Source organism: Carassius auratus, chromosome 31 (genome assembly GCF_003368295.1).
Source record: "Carassius auratus strain Wakin chromosome 31, ASM336829v1, whole genome shotgun sequence".
Taxonomy (NCBI): domain Eukaryota; kingdom Metazoa; phylum Chordata; class Actinopteri; order Cypriniformes; family Cyprinidae; genus Carassius; species Carassius auratus.
Window position 1 is genome coordinate 4,313,900 of NC_039273.1, and position 20,113 is coordinate 4,334,012.

Genomic DNA, 20,113 nt, shown 5'->3' on the forward strand with positions numbered 1-20,113 from the left:
TTTTTACTTCAATACATTTTTTTGTTTGTTTGTTTCGCAAAAGAAAAAGTGTGGAAGCTGGTTTACACCTCAGCCAAAAAAAAAAAAAAAAAAGTCAGAAAAGAAGATAAAAGCACTGATCTTTTTTTCTCAGAATTGATTTATCACAAATCTGACTTTTTTCTCAAAGTGTGTTTATATTTTGCAATTCTTAAAAATTATCTTGCAATTGTAAGAACAAAGTCAGAATTTTGAAATAAAGTCACAATTACCTTACAAAAACTTTTGAGGGGGTGAAATTGTAATTACGAGATGTAAACTCAAAATGAGGATATAAAATTGCAAGAAAAAAGTCACAATTACCGTTTTATTAATTTTTTTAGTTTGTGGTGGAAATGGACTTGCATAAAAGGTCATACAGGTTCGGAATGATGCAAGCATGAGCACATGATGAAATAAGTTTCAAGACAGTCTTAAAATAATAGCTGGTTATGCAACTCTGAATTAAGAGAAATTTGTTTTTTATTAAGACACGAGTTATTTAAGGATATATTCAAGTGGTTATGATTCTGGTTTTGCATTTGATTTACAGTATTTATCATTCAGGCTTTGAGACATATGCCCCTATAATTAAAGATAATGCCATAATGCAGAGAAATTTCTGAATCAGTTAAGCGAGTCAAACTCAAATATTTGGCAACAAATCAACTACATTCCCCTAAAACGTTATGGCTACAGCTATGGTGGTAAGTTCAGCTTTGTGCCTATTCGCCAGACAGCCTTTACTTTCATTTCACTCCAACACATTTCCTCCGATGCAGCAGAGACAGCCATGTCCGGGTCAGTCAAGTAACCCTGCTCATTATTCATCCCCGTGTCACCTTATAAGTGAGTGATGTAGGATGTTAACCAGAAGCCGCTGCTTTGACTCTCCTTCCCAACATATGCTGTATGGATGGAACTACTTTACCTCACAAAAATTTGAAAATAGCCAGGTACAGCAACAGATGCCAGTTAAAAAGGAACTTGCATTAGGAAGCAATTTAGCAATTTTACTGGTGCCAGGGATTTCTCCTGAACTTGAAGAGAAAAGGCCCCATCCTTCAACAGACTTGATGTGGTGCAAAATATGGATCTGTTTGCATTGTGTGCACCGATGAGGGTCACGTTTCATATTTCCTTTAAACCAAGGTGCACTGCTGCAGGATGATTGACTGACTGATACATCAAACTCTCATTCAGCAGTCAAACTTTGAGCAGTCGCATAAACAAGTGTGTTGGTTTACAGAGAGGGGCCCAAGTCGCAGAGGGGATTTGGGGTTAGAGTATCACATGTATAGGAATACACTGGAATGCTGGGTGTCGGAATAACATTCCTTGATTTATGTCAGTGGGATTTTGAGGCTCTACAGAGCTCAAACAGGCAAAGACTGGATTCATTTGACGATGTATGGTAAAGGCTATGACTCTTTTCCACATTTTTCAGGGTAATTATCAGTTCTGGGCAATTTCATTTGAAATCTAAAACGCCCCTAATACCCTTTAATATTACTGTAATTTGTTAATGTTTTAAAATAACTGTTTTTAAAGTAGAATGACTGAAGACTGAGAAAATGTAGCTTCTGCTGGTGGAATATGTAAAAAAAAAAAAAAATTCATGAGAAAATGTAAAAATAAAAATGCATTAATATATATATATATATATATATATATATATATATATATAGATTAAAAATATGAAAATTTGCAACAATTACTTTTAAAGTGCATTTTCCAACTTTTTCTGATTTTTAAAAAAGATTTTTTGACAGCAATGTTAAAAAAAAGAAAAGGGGCTTGAAATTACTTTTTTTTTTTTTTCAAATAGCGGTTTATGAAGCACAAAGATAATTCACAACAATTCCACTTGTTTTGGATGACAAAGTGATTTGAAAGCCTTTAAATTACTTTTTCCCAAATATTTGTATAATATGGAGCAAATAATTATCACTACATTTGCAACAATTCCATTTCATTTCATTTTTAATCCACACTTTATGAGACAAGATCATTTTTCTCGATTAAAAAAAAAAATCTAGAAAATGAGCAAACCAATTAGTTTCAAGAATGGGAAAAGTATAAACTGGATCCAGCATTTTTCTTAAAAAAAGATATTCAATCAACATTCTTTTCTTTTTTTTTCTAAGCACAGAAAAACATAAGAAGTGGAAATATTAGCGTCTGTTCACAATCATTCATAATCATACAGTACATTTCAGACCAATTAACACTCATTTCTCGATCACATTAAAACTCTAAATGTAAAGCAATGTCTTTCCAGAGACATACACTGCATGTGTTTGCCCAGCTGGTATGCAATTTATTTCAGTTGTTTTTCTAAAGGTAATACACAGCAACAACAAATTTCACCACCGGTTCATTGATAAAACCATCCAGGCTCTGCGCTCTCTCTGCTCCACAGCCAGACCGAACAAATCTGCACTCGCTTCATGTGCATAGGTGATTTCAGAGCTCTGAGGAGCTGAAATTAAATGATGCATTTGAGATGACCGAGAACTCAAGTTCTAAATTCAGACTCCTTGAACAGATGAGTGGATTTGTTGAGTTTGGTGTGTGATGGGTGAGGGACAGGCGTTAGTTGGCTTTGGCACGCAGCTGCGCTCTCTTGCCCGTCACGGCCTGGAATCCGGTCTTGATGCTGGCGACGGAACAGCGGGAGTGACACGTCTCACACTGCAGGAAATACAGACGCGTGTCCTTCTGCAAGATTGTGTCAGGAGACCGACACGTGTGGCACGTCACATACTCCTCTGCCAGACAAAAACACATCGCTCAGGATAGGTTTTTTTGCCAACTACACAATATAAGTAAATATACTTGGGATGCATTAATATACTTGGGGATAAATATTGAAATACTGAATACTAGAATTATGCTATTGGTGAAATATAGTAATTTTAGATTATACATGTGCATGATGGCATGCATGTAATAAAATATAATACTACAAACAAAATGTTACTATAAAAAAAAAAGTTTACTATAAAATACATTTATTTTTATTTAATACTCCCTTTTATTTAAAAATATAGTAGTATTATAATTTGTTTATTATTTTATAAATATAAGGTGCAAAAATATTTTTATCACTATTATTATTATTATTTTTTATAGTTGCATTTAATAGGTCACACTGTGTGGAGTCGTCCTCTTGAGATCCAGTCTGACAACTTACATGCACCTCTAATTATAATTCTATATACATACGGCAGCATGAAAATTATTCATATTATTTTATAATTTAGTTTACATTTGTATAAACTTATTGTATTAACATAAACAGCATCAATACAGTTTAAGAACTTTTATATATAATTCACCAGTCAAATACTCACTGATGTATCTTCTTAAGACATTCTCGATCTGTTTCTGCTGGAATCTGCCTTTGATGACGAGCTGATTGTTTCCATCTATGGACCCGCTGAAAAGTCAAACAGTGGTAAGTGCATCTCTAAATATATATATATATATATATATATATAAATGTCATTATTTTAATTTTAGAGAAACACCACCAATTCATTTCTATATTCTTTCCGAATTGCAAAGTTCCTGCATCCAGCTACAGAAAGAATTTTTCTCATATATAAGACTGATCTCTTTCAAAACCAAAATCATTTGTAAATATCCAGGAGGCAAAATCAATCGGTTTCCTTTCAAGTGTCTTCTGAGATGCATGTGGTTGAACACAATGAGGTGCTGAAAAGAGTGTCAAGCACTGAAATCAGTCTGCTTATCTTTTAATAACAGGGTCAGTCGCTCCCTCTGGAGCAGCTATGCCTTTCTCAACTGATTCAGGTTTCTCTCTGACATTATGTGAAATGCCTCCAGCAAAACGTGGAAATGTTCTGGTGGAGTGTTTCAGTCGCACAGAGACGCTAGAAAAATAAACCCAGAGCTTGCCAGACACAGAGACGATTTTAAAACAAGGTTAATGATCATCCGATGAAGAAAAACAACCATTGAGTGGTGCTGCCCATAAAACACATTAATAGTGCACTTACAGATTACTACACGCTCTTTCCACAAACCAGGCACAAAAAAAGGCCTCGTATAAAAGGTATTTCATCTCCAGAAAATAGTTAAGAGGTGCTTAACCTTTATCTATAAAATGTTAATTAATTGAATTTCAAAACAAACTTTTGTCATTCCAAAACATTTTTGCAATAACTATTTAAAAATATTTAATGCAATAAATTAAACATCACTTCATCGGATCATTTTTTTGAGATGGAGGTCAAAGAGCCAAAAAAAGAAAGAGAATTTCAGGTGTTGAAATAAGAGCTACTTGTCATGCAGTTCTTATTGTATGCTAGATAACAAGCATATCTAACAGTTCTCATAAAAATATCAAATAAACTTACCTTGTGCCCAACTCGGCCAGCAAAAAAGCCAAGAGATGTTTTGGTTGTCGATGCAAACTGGGAAAAACAAAATCAAGGAAGGAAGGAAGGGAAGGTAAAGAACCCTACAAAATAAAGGTTGTGTGTGAAAATATCCAATTGAATTATTTGTTGCCAGATAACAAAATGCCCAACAGTTTAGATTTATTTTACGAGTGAACATTCAGAAATGGAAGAACTTTTACAGTTCTTTAGAGCAAAGTCAACTCAAGAAAATGAAGAGGTTTATTACGGCTCTATAAAAACAGACTTACAGTTTGCAGATGTCTGTGAAGTTTACGAAGGAGGTCTTCTTTGTGCCGACCCTGACAACCTGAGGAGGCTTCATCACAAACTTTCTCTTCTCTCCTGCGACCATGTCTGGATTTTTTTCCCGCATGATGTTAAAGACTCTATTCAAAAGCTAAAACAAGGTGACATTATCAATAATAATAAGAGCATATGCAAGCAGCCATTATCAAAGGAACACAGTGGTACAAACTAAAATCAAGACACTACAATGATTATATAGTTAAACATTTTGGGGATCAAACTATGGATGTACCACCATATCAGTATCGGCAAAACAAGTTTTTTTTTTCTTACCGTTTTCTACCTGAATTTGCCCAATATATTAAAGACAAAAAATATGCACGCAAACTGTTTTTTTGCCATGATGGTTATTAATTGCGATTTGCTCACTTCGAAAAAAGGAAAATACCATTAAGTGCAAGATGTGCAGGGCAAGTCCGTCATATAGTCTACATAAAACTATGAGAACATTACTGCAAAATAACTTACATTTACAATATGGTTTAAAAAAAATGTTAACCATTTTTTTTTTTTTTTTTTTTTTAAACCTTACCCTGGTTCAAACTAGGCTGTTGTCCTGTATTTGTTTGATTTATGTTTAAGTGTTTGGGACATGGATTTTAATGGCCAGAATTTTTCAATCAGGCTCTCAAAAATGATATAAAAATTTGGATTTAGATCTATAGGCCAACTTATCGGTTATCGGCTAAAATTATCGGTACATCCCTGCCACTGTCATGTACATTAAAAAAACAGAAGAATGCATATATATATATATATATATATATATATGTGTGTGTGTGTGTGTGTGTGTGTATACACACACACACACACACACACACACGTACAAGCTATTGTTTAAAATGAAGACATCATGTATACGTACTGAGAGACATTCTGATTGTCAAATGTTACCGGAACATATCCACAGTTTATGTGATGAACCACACCTGTGCAAACCTGACGAGAACTAACTTCATACATCTAATAAATATCATCTTGACACCAGCTGTAATAATTCTAAACATGTTTCAGAAAAGAGAAAGAACAGCAGAGAAAAGCTGTTCAGCCAACAAAAGCACCAGATGGCAGCAGTTTCTGGCCTTTATCAAGATATCACCTGAAACAAGTGCATATGTTCTGCACCGCAGGTTTAGTAATAAATGTTCCCATTTACCTCATCATATGTGTAATCTCTCTCCGATCCTGCCCAGGCAGGGCCAGTCTGTGAGCTGAATGTTATGTCTTCGATGTTTTTACTGTCTTCATCTTCGACACCTTACACACAAACAGCACATAATTAGACTATGAACATTACATTATAGTTATTTAGAGAAGAATTCCCTACTACGGCACTTACTATCATCTTTGCTTTGACTGTCTGTGTCCTCTTGAAAATCTTTGACTTTTCTTGTTTTCTTCTTCCTCGTGGGCAGCATTAAGTCATCCTCCTCTTGTGTCTCTGATGGCTCCGCTTCGATCTTTAGCTCCTTTGGAATTTTGTAATTTATTTAATACAATTGCTGTCAGTGCTGTACAGACCAAACGCTTTCATTGGCAAAACATATTTCATATTTACATTCCAGAGTTAAGCACTAAACACGTGCAAACAATCGACTGACCTTCATTCCTTCTTCAAGCTCGGCATCAAAAATCTTCTCTTTTTTTGACTTCTTTTTCTTTTTCTTCTGGTTAAAGAAGTTTAAGTCATCCAGATCATCTGATGTTTCTAGAACATCACCAAAAATAAAATAAATAAATAAATAAATAAATACAACAACCCACACTTTTTGGATTATATTTTACATTTCAATAAACATTCAGTCTGTAAAGATGAGCTGGTTAATATATTGTATTTTACAATAAATATATTCTATATTGTTTCATTATTGATGTAGAAATTTCACACACACACACACACACACATATATATACATAAGGGCTGGGCAAGTTAACGTGTTATTATGGTGCATTATTTGGTTAACGCTGACCATTATTTTATCGCACATTAACGCAGTTTAATTTTTTTATGAAAGTCCGTTGCTCACTGGCTATATTGTACAGTATATTGGTTCACAGATCTATCTCTTTTGCCTCTCAGAAGTATTCATGCAGCACGTATCAGAAGATCTGCACTCCGGCGCGGTTAGCACTCAAACTCACTGATCTATATATAACTAAACTGCGCTCTTGCCCACCTCTTCCAACCTAGCCAGGGACTGCTAAACAGAACGAGGTAACTAGTCTAACGAACAAGGCTTTGGGGGTCAAACGCACTCCAGCATGGTTAAGTTTGCCTAGAGTGAGCACACCCGAATTATTCTTCTGCATCATGCACACGAGTCTCTACCCGCCCATCCCGCACCGCACTCTGCTGTGATGGGTCCCGCGATCGTGCAAGTCTCTAATAGGAAGGTGCCTGTTATAATGTTATGATCGAGGCTCTGGACTATGAGCATAACTTGTTTTTCTATAAACTATAAAATATTTTCTATAAAAACATCAATGTCCTGGCAGTGACAAATGTCTTGTTTTAGATTTCATTTAATTACATTAATGTTATAAGTTGAGATTTAGGCTACTAGAAATAGGCTACTGCTACTATGTAAAAGGAACACTGCTGTAAAAAACACATTTTTTAAGTGTTTGCAAACCAAATGTTATTACACTGTTTTTCTTCATATAGCAGTAGGCCTACTTTTAAATGAAAAAAAGTGCACAATACACTACTTTTGAATACATTATTAGCTTTGTGCATAATGCAATTAATCACAGACAATAATGTGATTAATCGTGATTAAAAGATGCAACCGTTGCCCAGCACTAATATATATAATGCATTCAAAAGTAGTGTACAGTATTGTGCACTTTTACATTTTTTATTTGAATTAACATTTAAACAAAGGCTATCCAAGAAATACAATGAAATAAATCCAAACTGCAATTTTTAACATGCATATAACAACTTGGATGTGCCCAACATGTAGGAATTAATTAAACGCATGCATGCACTGCTCCGCTCGTTAGGCACCAGTGGACACGGACCAGGAGAAATCATATATTCTGTGATTTAGAAAATGCACGTGTGCTCTCATCACGATTTTATTATGATTTCGAGTTATTGCACTGCCCTAGCTTTAAATGCATTTTTTTTAAACTTTGCAATTACATTACTTAAGTCAGAATATCAGTTTTTCTGCAGAAATTAGTTTGAATTGTTTCAAAAACACAGGTTTTGAGAATTGTTGTTATTTTACATGCAAAGATTGCAGTTTAATTACTGTGCATTGTTATACTGATTAAAAAATTTATTAAATTAAGCAGCTGTTCAAGATCAAATATGCATTGAGTTTATATATATATATTTATTGGACATTTGCCAGTATTCGGTAATGCAATATATCACGGGAATTAATATGCACAATATTGTTATCGTGGGCACTTAATTAACTAAATAATGTGAATAATTGTATTTAGAGTTGTAATCCGAATTTGGAATGCATTTTAGGTATACTATTCCCATCAAGTGGTCAAAATGCACAACACCGCTGTTTGTAGCTTGAAAGCCACATTCATATAGACAAAAAAGGCGATTCATCTAGATAATGAACGCGATAATGCTTAGCTTGTCAGTGATCTACGGCTCTTTCTATTAAATGCCGATCCATTTGAAAGCAGGTGATGTCGATTTAGCAGTAACATGGGAACCAGATTTACTGACTAGATGCGCATGTTCATATCGCTAGATATATCGCCCAGCCCTAATTACAACATGCCCTAGAGATTTTATTCTTTATTGTGCATTCAGACTTTACATTAGGGCTTCATTAGTTAAAGGTACAATTTGTAAAATTTTTGCAGTAAAACATCCAAAAACCACTAGGCTAGTGTTATATATTTTGTCCAGCTGTTTACTAACAATATCTCTAATATTTTCAACTACTTGTAAATCATGAGAAAATTCCCATTCTAAACAGGGCAGTGCAGTCGCCTGTCGATGACGTTAGTTACCCTTTGTTACCGCCTTTACTGAAGTAGAAACCACATGAAAACAGTGTTGTGGACAAATCTGGAAGTAGCTTCGCGACAAACTTCAATTAGAAAGAAATGCCAATCTCGCTTGTGTTTTACTCGACAGGTGAGTTGTTTTGATTCATATCTTAACAGAGCACGTATGCTATTATAACGATCAACAAGATTAGTATTATGGGGCATACACTCCAATCGCAGGGCATCGCGTCTCTAGACCCGGCCGAGGACGCGTCTGATCCATAGTCTGATCGCGTCTCTGCATTGGCTTTGTATGTAATCTACTCGTGCAAATCATTGAACTTGCGTTAAAACCATGATTTATCTTTCCATCTTATTGATGGCTGTCAGCGATTGGGTAGAAGACAACAAATCCCATCATTCCACGCTCCTTCTTAGCATCATCAAAACACACGATTGTTATTGTTTTGGTAATGCGCCCTCTCGTGGCAGGTCCTACAACCTGTACCTTTAACATTAGTTAACTCATTAGTTAAAGGTCCCATGACATGGATTATTTCCCTTTTTTTTTTTTAAATGCTTTTTTAATGTTTCCTTAGGTTTACTTATATCGTTAGTATAATTTTTACATTTAACATTTAGAAATGAAAAGCATTTTTATACCCTGATATTAGCCCTCTGGCTTGATTGCTCTGTTTGAAGGGGCGTGTCTGCTATGAGACTCCGAGTAAACGACAACTGTTGTGATTGGCTGACATCTTTGTATACGAAATGCGTATTACATTTGGAATACCAGCTGTCGAGATTAATGAATCGTGGAAGTGTTGATTATATAATTATTTTTTCAATCTTTTCCCATCACATGAAAGGCTGCAGTGATGAGCATTGAGTAAATAGAGTGTTTATCGCGTGAATGCAGTGATCTCGTCATTATTGCAACACGTTTTCTCTCACAAAATGCTTTCACCACAACTAACAGCAAACACATGAATACACCACATGAATACAGTAAGAGCTTTGTTGTGCAGCATAAAGGAGTCATTCATTGTAACGGCAGTTTAGGCAAGAGTGCAGATATACTCGCGATGTGTGACAGCTCCGAAAAAATAAAGGGAGCGTTCTTTGATCACTCGCTGTAGTTAAATCACAATTTGAATAACAGATTTGTTTCATGCTACTAAGAGAAACAACGTGAAGTTGATCGTTTAGTCAATGGCTTTATTCACTGATGCACAAACAGTATTAAACGATTTAGAAAGTAAGTCTGTGTGAACTTGAATAATTAGCAACACATCAGAAATCACTGATCACAGATCAGGCATTGATGAACATTGTTACTAACTGTTTGTGGCGGTGTTGTCAAATCATTATCATAAAAGTCTGTTTGTAACGCCTGTGCTGACATTGCGACTTATATGTAAATATTTGGGAGGGCAAAGCAGAGAAAGGGGAGGTAACATTTCTCCTTATAACGTCATAAGGAGGAAATTCAAGATCAACCCGGTTGAGCTTCCATTTTCTCAAAGGCAGTGAAAGATAGCAAAATTTCTAGAAACTTGGGGACCATATACAGCCTAGTGGAACTCATAGTCTAACTAGTAAAATGTTTACACTTTATGTGAAAACTAAATAAAAAGAGACTTACTCATGTTTATGATCTCTGCTGAATAAAGTGCTTCATTCTTTTTTCTGAGGAAATCCATTTCTCAAATCCTCAACCACATCACATCTTTTTGGGGTGAATTATGTCTTAGTCCTGTCATCGCGAAGCAAACAGTAAAATAAAATAAAAACTTGAACACTCGCTGCTTTTTCTTCTGTGTGGGCGTATTCAAGCCGCGCTTCAGTTTGAATCTGAATAGCGCGTTCAGCACGGGGGCGTGGTCACATTAAATATAATGAAGGGAGATATGAAAAACAGACATTGCGTTGTTTTCATATGGATTACTTTATCTCAGAACATTTGTTTTCGGCAGCACTTGTTTAGTTTAAAAGTAGACATTCCAGGCTTTCTATAGATATCTCTCTCATGTCTCTTCGTTGAGTATTCACGAAGTTACAGTTCATTTTAATGAAATGTTTGTACATGACGATCAGCGGAGACAAAGACTGTAGACAGCGCACCTTGTTTGTTATCTTTATTTTATAAGTGCACAAAGGTTTTTTGTTATTATGTATGTATCCAAAAAAAACTAGACCCTTTACAGATTCGATTGATGTATTGCTCTTATCTGTACGATTAAAACTGAGAGTGTAATTTAAGTTCTTTTCGGGGTTATCAGGAGAAAATGACTCAAAACGCATATATGCGTTAATCGAATCGAAAGGGTTAATGTTAAAAAACCTCAGAAAGTGAAAATTTCAGGTCATGGGACCTTTAACATAAACTGCCAATGAAAAAATTCTACTGAACATTCATTAATCTTAGGTATTCCTATATTTAATAAAACGTTAAAAAAATGAAAGTTGCAACTGTGTTCTTTAATGAGCTAACATGAACTAAGAGTTGAACAATTTTTAACAAAATAACCTCTTTAGCAAATGTAGCTATTACTCATTGTGAATGTTAATGGTTAACTAATGAGGTCTTACTGTAAAGTGATACCTATTGGTCTTTATTGTTTTTTTGCACTTTAATCTGTGTAAAACTTTTAACTTTATATATTTTTCTGTATTGCTTTATTGTATTTAAATGTTCAGTTAGTTTTGTTATAAAAAGTTATTTAACCTGTTATACTATATTATGACCACTTTTTTTAAACTGGCTGGTAGGAAAAACTGGGCGAAAATTGGGCATTCTTTAGCCCGGCAGGTGGGAAAAGGACATAATAATATGGCTTTGTGTTCTCTACTCAGTATTGCAACATATATTTAATTAGACCATCTAAAAGCAACAACACTAATGTAGAATAAAATTGTTATGTGCTTTACCTTTCTTCCTCCCCTCATCTTCATCAAGATCTAACTCTTTCTCCTCCGCCACGTCAGCCTCTGTCTCTTTCAAATCTAGCTGTGGACCTTCATCTCCCTCTCCACCATCTTCCTCCAGCATGAAAGGCTTCTTCTTTTTCTTCTTCTTCTTACTCATAGTGGGATCAAATATCATCTGGAAGAACCACAGCATAAGTTTCATGATGAAATGACATTAAACACAGGCCTGTCAACAGACATCACAAAGGTAAAAATGAAGCATGCATGCAATCATCTACTAATGAGACTAGTCACAACTAATCCAACTAATTTTCCTTAAGACTTCTAAGATAAAGTCAACCATGATTCCTTTCAAAAACAAAAAATGCTGGAGCTTATGGTTCTTATTTTGGATTAAACAACACGAATAGATCAATTATCTGGAATAGATTAACTCAAGATTTCATTTACAGCATCTCTTAAAGCAATCATAAAACAATTTAAATATCATCATAAAAGAATTAAGAGGCAGAAGCTTCTTTGGACAGTATGACATGATAATTCTACAGTACTTTGACATATATCATGGTGCTAAAATGTACGTACCATGGTATTTATTTACTTGATAACACAAGAATATCAAGGCACGTTATATGTTTGTTTGTGTGTGTGTGTGTGTGTGTCATATTAGTAAGACAGTAACGTTAAATGTCCCAAAATACAGTTTTAAAAAACGAATGCTGTTTGCTATCTAACTAACTGACAAATGACAAAAAGATCTAGAAAAGACAAACTGTGCACATGTGTTTCCTCAGCCTTTCACTGTTAGGCCCAACTGTCCTTCTCTTTTGACTGTCTAAATAAACAGATAAAGACAGATAATCACACTAAACAGCGATTGTTTACTAACCTCGTCTCCTGACATGATATCGACTTCTTGTAAAAACGCAGGAAGAAAAAATAAACGTTATTACACACTGTTTCTAACGAAGACCCTTCCTCGATATGCGCGATGCTTGGCCAGGCGGAGCTCGGCACGCATGCGCGATAGCTTGGGCTGGGCGCATTGCATGATGGTTGTTGTAGTTTTAGTCTGCAACTCTACGTAGGGGAGACAAGAGTCAATTTTTGTTTCAACATTTGTTACTCAATGTGTCTCAAACTTTAATATTGTCACATTTAACTAATACAACTTTGGCACAAAAATGTGTGATTTTGCATCTCAGCAAGTATGATGGAACTCTCCGGTCCCTCCATATGTTTGTTCAGATTATTGGAGCTCATGGACCAAAACCATTTGTGCTGACAGAACCTTGAGATGTACAACAAACAGATGTACTGGAAGAAATATTCTTTTGTGAGACAATAAATCTTTGGAAATAATGCTCAAATTGGTTTCTAAACTGCATGGCTTGAGGAGGAGGTTAAAACATCATGACTCTAGAGGGCTTTACTTACTTTCACATTCTTTAAATCTATATTCACAAACCATTCCTCAAGAGATAAACCAAACCTGGTGCTTTTTTAGTTATTGTTCATAATATCTTGGAAATCATTTTATTCCTGTAATCTGCTTAAAATTGCAGTGGGATGTCTGGCTCCCAGACAGCTAAAACCCTTTCCTGCTTCCTCCTTTCTGGTCTGCTTTTTCAGAACAATATTATTTGCCGTATGGGCTGGAGAGTTAAATGGTCAGTTTGACTTATCGTCTCTCCAAAATTAGTTAGCAACAAAAACCACCACAGTACTTTTCTAATCACCTGTTTGAACTGAAATGTTTCCTGATCTATGAGGTCATCATGTGCAGTGAGAGGCTTTTTAATGTGATATAATGATATAATATGTCATATAATGGGTTGTTTAATGCATGGATTCAGCTGTACAGTTTTAAGACTTTAAGGTTTGTTTCTCCAGAGTGTCAAGAGTCACAGCTGGTCATGGTCTCCTCTATGTAATGTATCACAGAGAGTATGCATGCTGCAGGAGTGTTTTCAGGGTATGTATCATTTACCTAAGGGGTGGAACACTGCTAATCTATGCATTCTCCATACTATATTTGCTCAGTGTAGCTCGATTTTCAGTAAAAGAGCTGTTGCACTCTTACCACAAGCCATGAAGTGAAGTGAAGTGAAAGAAAATGTATTCATGTGTAAATCTGCTTATAGGAAATATGTAGTTTATGCTTTCTAAGCATGAGATGGAAGAGAAATCTGGACAAGAAAATGTGCAGAAGGTAAAAAATGTTTTATTCCTTCTCTTTGACTCTCTCTCTCTCTTTCTCTCTCTCTCTCTCACTCTCTCACTCTCTCTCACTCTTAATTTGATTTATTTTCATAGCTTATCATGAAAGTTACATGGGGACCTCACTTGAACGTGTATTATACACTCAGCTAATCGCTTCACAAGTTGGCATTATTGCTTTTGAGGGTTGTAAAATTACAAATGCATTTTTAATGTAATACATCTTTGTTATAGTTCTCGTAGAGACTGAGCCTTGCTTTTAGACTAGAAAAAGAACATATACACATTACTAATCAAAACACTAAAACTATTCCAAGACGTCTTATTTTCATAGGCCCGTTGCAGGTTTATATGTATAGCATTAGCCCTGGTGAAGCTGAAAATATACACAGTGTCATGGGCTTCGGAGAATAGCGAGAAGTCTGCAAAACCTTAAATCAGGTAGACAGATTTGACAGATAGTGAACAGTGCTGCTATTTAGAGTCTGTGGGCACTTATTCACATCGTGAATCCATTGATCTCAGAGACATAGTGTTCTGTGATTTCTGAAACTGAATCGCAATAAGGCTTTGAAACTAAATGTAAGATGTTGAAATCAAAGGTTTCTCTTCCCAAACGACATAATAGCTTCAACTATGTTGAAAATGGAAACACATGTAGAATCACTTATCACAAAATATACTGTCTTTTCTATGATGTGGACATTTCTGTTTCATATACTTCACATCATTTTCAGAAATGTATATAGTTTAATCTTACGTTAAAAACCTTTTTACAAAATCTCATATTTCAAAATCAATTTCCAAGTGTATCAAACAATGAATCGCAAACTTTAACATTTTAATGAATTAAAATTTGATTGTCTTAATAGATGAAATAAGCAACATAATAAACAATGTTTTATTTTGTATTTTGTCAGTGTGTTTTTAGTTTTGTAAATCACATATTCTGACTGAAATATGAGATTTTGTAAAAAATACATTTTATTTCACAGAAGAGTAAAACTGAAATACATTTTTTATATTAGAATATTATACTTATATAAGATTTGATTTAAATATTATAAAGCACATTTTCTGAATATAGAGATATACACATTTTTAAGAAATGATTAAAATTAACTAAAAATTTTAGCGTCTATTGATCTAAAGGTCTTTAAAAAATGATCCTTGAAAAGCCACAATACTGTAAGTCTTTTTATTGTGATAACATATTTCATGTGTTCAAAATGAATCCTGTATAAAGAAAAGAGCTCATAATGGTGAAATGATTCAGCTAACCTTTAAATATTCCTTCAAATTATAAATGTAAATTCTGATCTCTAGTTGTAAACTCAGAACAGTTACATATATGATAATCTAAGATTAAATATGCAGCCAAAATCAACAATAATAAAGTACAAAAAAAGAATCATTTTTAGCGTTACAGAGAACAAAATATCAGACATGCAAATGCTGCAAATTCATTAAAATATGCAGGATCCTGCACTGAAAATTTGTTCATATTAAATCACTGCATGTTTAACTGACTTGTAAGTAACAGACTTCATTTAACGTGCTCCAAACTATTGTTCTTGGGAGGAAGAGAATGATAAATTTATAATTTATTACCATAGCAACTTAGCACTGAGCTTAAAAAATATGAGACCTTCGTAACTCACAGAAAATCAGTTCAAAGCCCGATCTCTCTTAAAATAATTTCATTAAATTAAAAAAGCTAAATCACTGGCTACCCAGTGATCACCATGTTTCATTGTATAGAAAAGAGTGTTTGACATTTGTTTAATAATATCAAAATATTTAAAAAAAAATATTAATTTACTTGAGCAGCAATAACCATATTTTTTATAAACCATTAGCAAAAAGTTTTTCTTGTTTTTAGCATTAATAGGCTAATACTTAGTATTTTGGTATCACTGAGATACTATTATAATTTTTATTAATAATCAGAATACTCTTATTTATATTTAATATTTGGGTTAATTTTGTTGTGTGTTTTGTCATGTTTCTTATTATTTATATCTATATAGTTTTAATTCTTTTTTATTTCTGTTTTAGCTAGTTTTTATTAGTACATCTAGATAAAATAAATTAAAATGAGAAGTGTTGCCTTGAATTAAAATAAATGTAAAAAAAAATATATATATATATATATATATATATATATATATATATATATATATATATATATATATATATATATATATTAGCGTAAAAAAAAGATGTAAAAAACGATTTTCCGCTCAAGAATTTCTTACAACTTAGAGGATCCAAACCATGATCATGCTAATTTAAGTCATCTGTACAAGATGGTGAAAACATTTAGCTTTCATGTTTTTTCTCCTATTAGAATCATTGTTGAGTTTGGGTTCAGCTTTTGTGGTAATGCATTTGGTGGATTTTCACCATTGTATGAATTCTCATGGGGGAGCATTAAAGGTGGAGCAGCCCAGAAGACAAAGCGGGTGTTAATAACAGAAAATAAGTGACTCAGTAACACATGCTTTCTTAACTTGTCCAGACCCTGTCAAGCCAGTCTTTACAGCATGTCTTCATTCTGGACGATTCAAAGGTTTCCCAAATCCCTTGAGAGCAATGTTCGGCACTCACTCAGTTGGCCTTTCCACTTCCATGGCTTTCATTTAACAATCATTACCCAAGTCTCTGGCAGCAGCCAGATGAGCAAACGATGGATGTAATTACCTAATTTACTTGAATACTCTGGCGTTGAATATGTGAATGTAATGTTACCACATTGAGCCAGCCAGAATAGAAGAAAAAATCAAGTCTGACATGATTGTTCGTTTGAAGCATTTTTATAGATTTGATTTGTCACTTTAAAGTCAACAAAAAATAACATATGCAGCCTTACTTCAGTTATGTGACATTGTTCAGGAAGATGGGATACAATAAAATGTTCACTCACAGAAAAAGAGATACAAAGCTGCTAAATTGTACATCTTTGTACCCTATTTAACCTTAAATGTTCCATATTAGCACATCAAAGGCATACAGTATTAGCAGTGCTTGGGAAAGTTACTTTTAAAAGTAATGCATTACAATATTGCGTTACTCGTAGTTACTTTTTATAGAAAGTAATGCATCATGTTAATTTTGCATTAATTTTTCTGATCTGGGCTGGGATTACTTCTTTGTTTTTTTTATATAAAATGTACTATTTTTGGCAAAAGGTAAAAGCTTTTGACAGCAAAATTGAAGTGAATACAGTAAGCCTCAGGCTGAAGGAAATGTACATTCACGTTTGTGCCTTTCCGCTGTGCAGCCATAACACAAATATTATGTTTATCTAAATCATTTTTGCTTATTATTGGATCATTGAATGTCAGCAACAAAGAAGTTGGAAAAAAAGATAGGATTAAATACAATTCTGGTTTGCTTCATATTCGTAATTTGCATTTCACTGTTTTTATTCATTTAGAAGCATACTGAATGTGTATTTCTCTAAATTTGATGAGCAAAATGTATGTCCATATTTAATCAAAGTGCCTTTGCACATACTCCTGATTTCTCTCAGCATTGGAAAGATCAGTGAATAAATGGCTGTGAATGGAAAGATCAGTGAATAAACTGGTGTTACGTGTTTGAAAATGTAACTGATATTTTCTTGTAAATTAAAAAGTAATGTAAAAAGTAAAATGATCTGACAATAACTTGAGTTACTTGTGATGCATTACCGCCCCAATAACAGTTTTTATACCTTTTTTTCTGTGAGTGCAAGGCTTAGAAAATCTTGTAAAAGTAATTTATTGAGACGCATAAAGCAGTATTGTATCTGTGGGTTGGCTTTTCTATTGCAGGCTAAAGCACACGGACTCAGCTCATTTCTGTGTTTATCGCACACCATCAGTTCACACTGAATCTATTTGTAACATCTGGGCCTTTTCTTTGGAAAACAATGTTTACCAGTATGTGATTTTGTTACGAGCATTTGCTTCAAAGGTCAGAAGCCAGAAGTCATTTAAAATGTAACTAACGAGAAAACAGGTTTCCTAATGGCCAAATGTGATTTTAAATTCACTGGGGCTCAGAAAAGAAATTATAGCGTCATCTGCTGGTCAAAATGTTCCTTTTCATTTTAAACGCCTTTTTTAGTCTCTTGATAATGTGCAATTGTACTGAAACTGTTGTTGAAGGTCTAATGAAATGCCTTAAGTATAAAATTTTAATAATTCAGATAAAAAAAGCATGCATGCAACAGATCCATATCGAATAAACTTCTAAATGCATGTCTTGTAACAATCAAAAACAGGCTATCGTATGTGTGTGTGTGTGTGTGTGTGTGTGTGTGTGTTCAAAGATCTCAGGGTTTTCTCTCACAAACAAACACAGTGTCCCTAGAAAGTGTTTGCACACTTTATATCTGAATGTCATCGCATTAGGTAACAAAATATCAAAGCAAGTGGCATCTGTGCTTTTCTGAACCTTTTTGTGCAACTGTTGTTTCGATGATTTAGATTAGGGTAGTTCTTCACATTAAATATGAACATGTTACATTAATGTCTGAAAGCCAGACAGTGTCAAAAGCTTTAATTTGAACTGTATATCTACTGTTTCTTTTGTTTCTGACATCCATTCATATATTTTTAATTGTGAAATGTCCAAATATGTTTTGGGGCAACACACTTGTTCACTCTTTGTACACATACTTATCCTTAACCCTTTCTATTTTTTTTCATGTCTGTCTCTCTCCCTCTGTCCCGTCTGGGCGTGGGGATCCGCCCCTGCTTAATTTTATCATTTCGCCCTTTCTGAATTTCCTGACTTCAAAAGTCAGTCTGACATTGCTCTCTCGGTCTCAGCAGGGGAGCGGGGAATATCTCAAGCCAGCTACACAAAGGGAAAACAGGGCGCCCCGTTACTCACCAGGACAGGTCAGTTTGTAAATTCCCAACAACGACTCCTGAAGATAACCATGGGTAGTTTCGCTTTTGAATGCACCCTGAATGAGGATATAAGGAAAACACGAGATTGTCAGAAACAGGAGGTTGAACATGGTGAGACATGATGAATTGTGATCAAATGCCACTAGAAATACTGTAAACTGGAACTGTAGCTTTACTTGTGAACTTGTAAGTCATTTGTTTTGACTCTTGGAATTAATATAGAACTAACTGCACAGGAATATAACAGTCATTCTTATTTTCTTGTGCTATTTGGCCTTCTACGAAAAATGACTCCATTGCCAGCCGGAAAAGTGGTTTTGCGCAAAATCTAAAGGTTATCATTTTAACAACCTTTAAACTGCTCTGATAGATGTATTTTCTGTGTGTATTTTGTGTACGATGACATAAAGGAATATTTTATGCTTATGTTTGTTTTATTTCTAATTTCTGCACATTTACACAATGACCTGAGCTCCAGTTTGGATAAATTAGACCTCTTAATGCAAATTCATAAAGGCTAGTTCGTTTGTTAAAAGCTTTAAAATAGGAAAAGCCTTTAGCGTTTGACCATCCAGTTTTGCACCAAAATGTATGGCTATTCCTGTATGTGCTCGTGTGTGATTATTACTAAATCTGCAGCTTTTTGTTTTTGATGTTTGTGTTTGAAACTGTTGTCTCGTGCAGGGTGAAGTCTTAATATGAATCCGTCATTGTTCCTGTGCTGTGTGCTGCTCTGTTTAGCCTGCTGTGTTATGGTACACACACACATGATTATAGAGGAACAAAACAGCTCCAACCAAACAACTATCAGCTTACAAGCAAATAGCCAAACAGATGCACCTTCTGTGCTCATAGTCGGTAAGGCTTCTTTCTCCTACAGAGAAACTAAATGATGACGATTCTTAATCATGAACAGTAAAAGGAAATTGCTTAAAATGGTTAATAGAAACTTCTATCCAAGTGGCAAGTTTTTCAAATAATTCATAGCAGTACGATTCTCCTTTTTGCACTTCTATATGTTACTAATAGAAACTTTAAACTTGATGTATGTTCAAATGTATTTGTTTTCCGTTATCAAAGGGCTTGCAAAAACTCCTAAGAAGAACAAGAAAGCGGAAAAGAAACCAAAAAAGGTTTGTAAAGTTAGATGGCAATATTCATTTATGGTTACCACTTTCATACATTTTGTTCCACACAGATATAATGACGAGAAGCTGCAAAATCACAAAAATATTTAAGTTAGGATGTTTAATTTAGTTTTTAGTAATTATGTTTAAAAACGAATATGCTGATAATAAAAAAAAGTGGGGAAAAAAATCAGAGTACAAACTGTTC

The 20,113-nt window shown here is 34.3% G+C and overlaps 2 protein-coding genes across 6 annotated transcripts in view; one reads left to right on the plus strand and one right to left on the minus strand.

Moving 5' to 3' along the window:
• Positions 1–1,983: 1,983 nt before the first annotated feature.
• LOC113050258 (eukaryotic translation initiation factor 2 subunit 2-like) overlaps positions 1,984–20,113 on the minus strand; it is a 19,199-nt gene continuing 1,069 nt past the window's right edge. For 2 of the 4 annotated variants that reach the window (XM_026213057.1, XM_026213056.1), the window contains exons 2-11: positions 18,759–18,834; positions 12,544–12,734; positions 11,655–11,829; positions 6,356–6,462; positions 6,094–6,223; positions 5,911–6,011; positions 4,697–4,845; positions 4,404–4,460; positions 3,375–3,460; positions 1,984–2,789 (exon numbers count right to left, since the gene is read on the minus strand). In XM_026213057.1, the coding sequence (XP_026068842.1) occupies positions 2,614–2,789; positions 3,375–3,460; positions 4,404–4,460; positions 4,697–4,845; positions 5,911–6,011; positions 6,094–6,223; positions 6,356–6,462; positions 11,655–11,829; positions 12,544–12,558 (996 nt within the window). In that variant the 5' untranslated portion in view covers positions 12,559–12,734; positions 18,759–18,834 and the 3' untranslated portion in view covers positions 1,984–2,613. The remainder of the gene's footprint in view (positions 2,790–3,374; positions 3,461–4,403; positions 4,461–4,696; positions 4,846–5,910; positions 6,012–6,093; positions 6,224–6,355; positions 6,463–11,654; positions 11,830–12,543; positions 12,735–18,758; positions 18,835–20,113) is intronic. The other 2 variants (XM_026213059.1, XM_026213058.1) reach the window with 1 other exon arrangement.
• Positions 16,927–20,113, plus strand: part of LOC113050259 (agouti-signaling protein-like) — a 3,940-nt gene continuing 753 nt past the window's right edge. The window contains exons 1-3 of one of the 2 annotated variants that reach the window (XM_026213060.1): positions 16,927–18,766; positions 19,463–19,636; positions 19,859–19,911. In XM_026213060.1, coding sequence (XP_026068845.1) covers positions 19,477–19,636; positions 19,859–19,911 — 213 coding nt within the window. In that variant the 5' untranslated portion in view covers positions 16,927–18,766; positions 19,463–19,476. The other variant, XM_026213061.1, reaches the window with a different exon arrangement.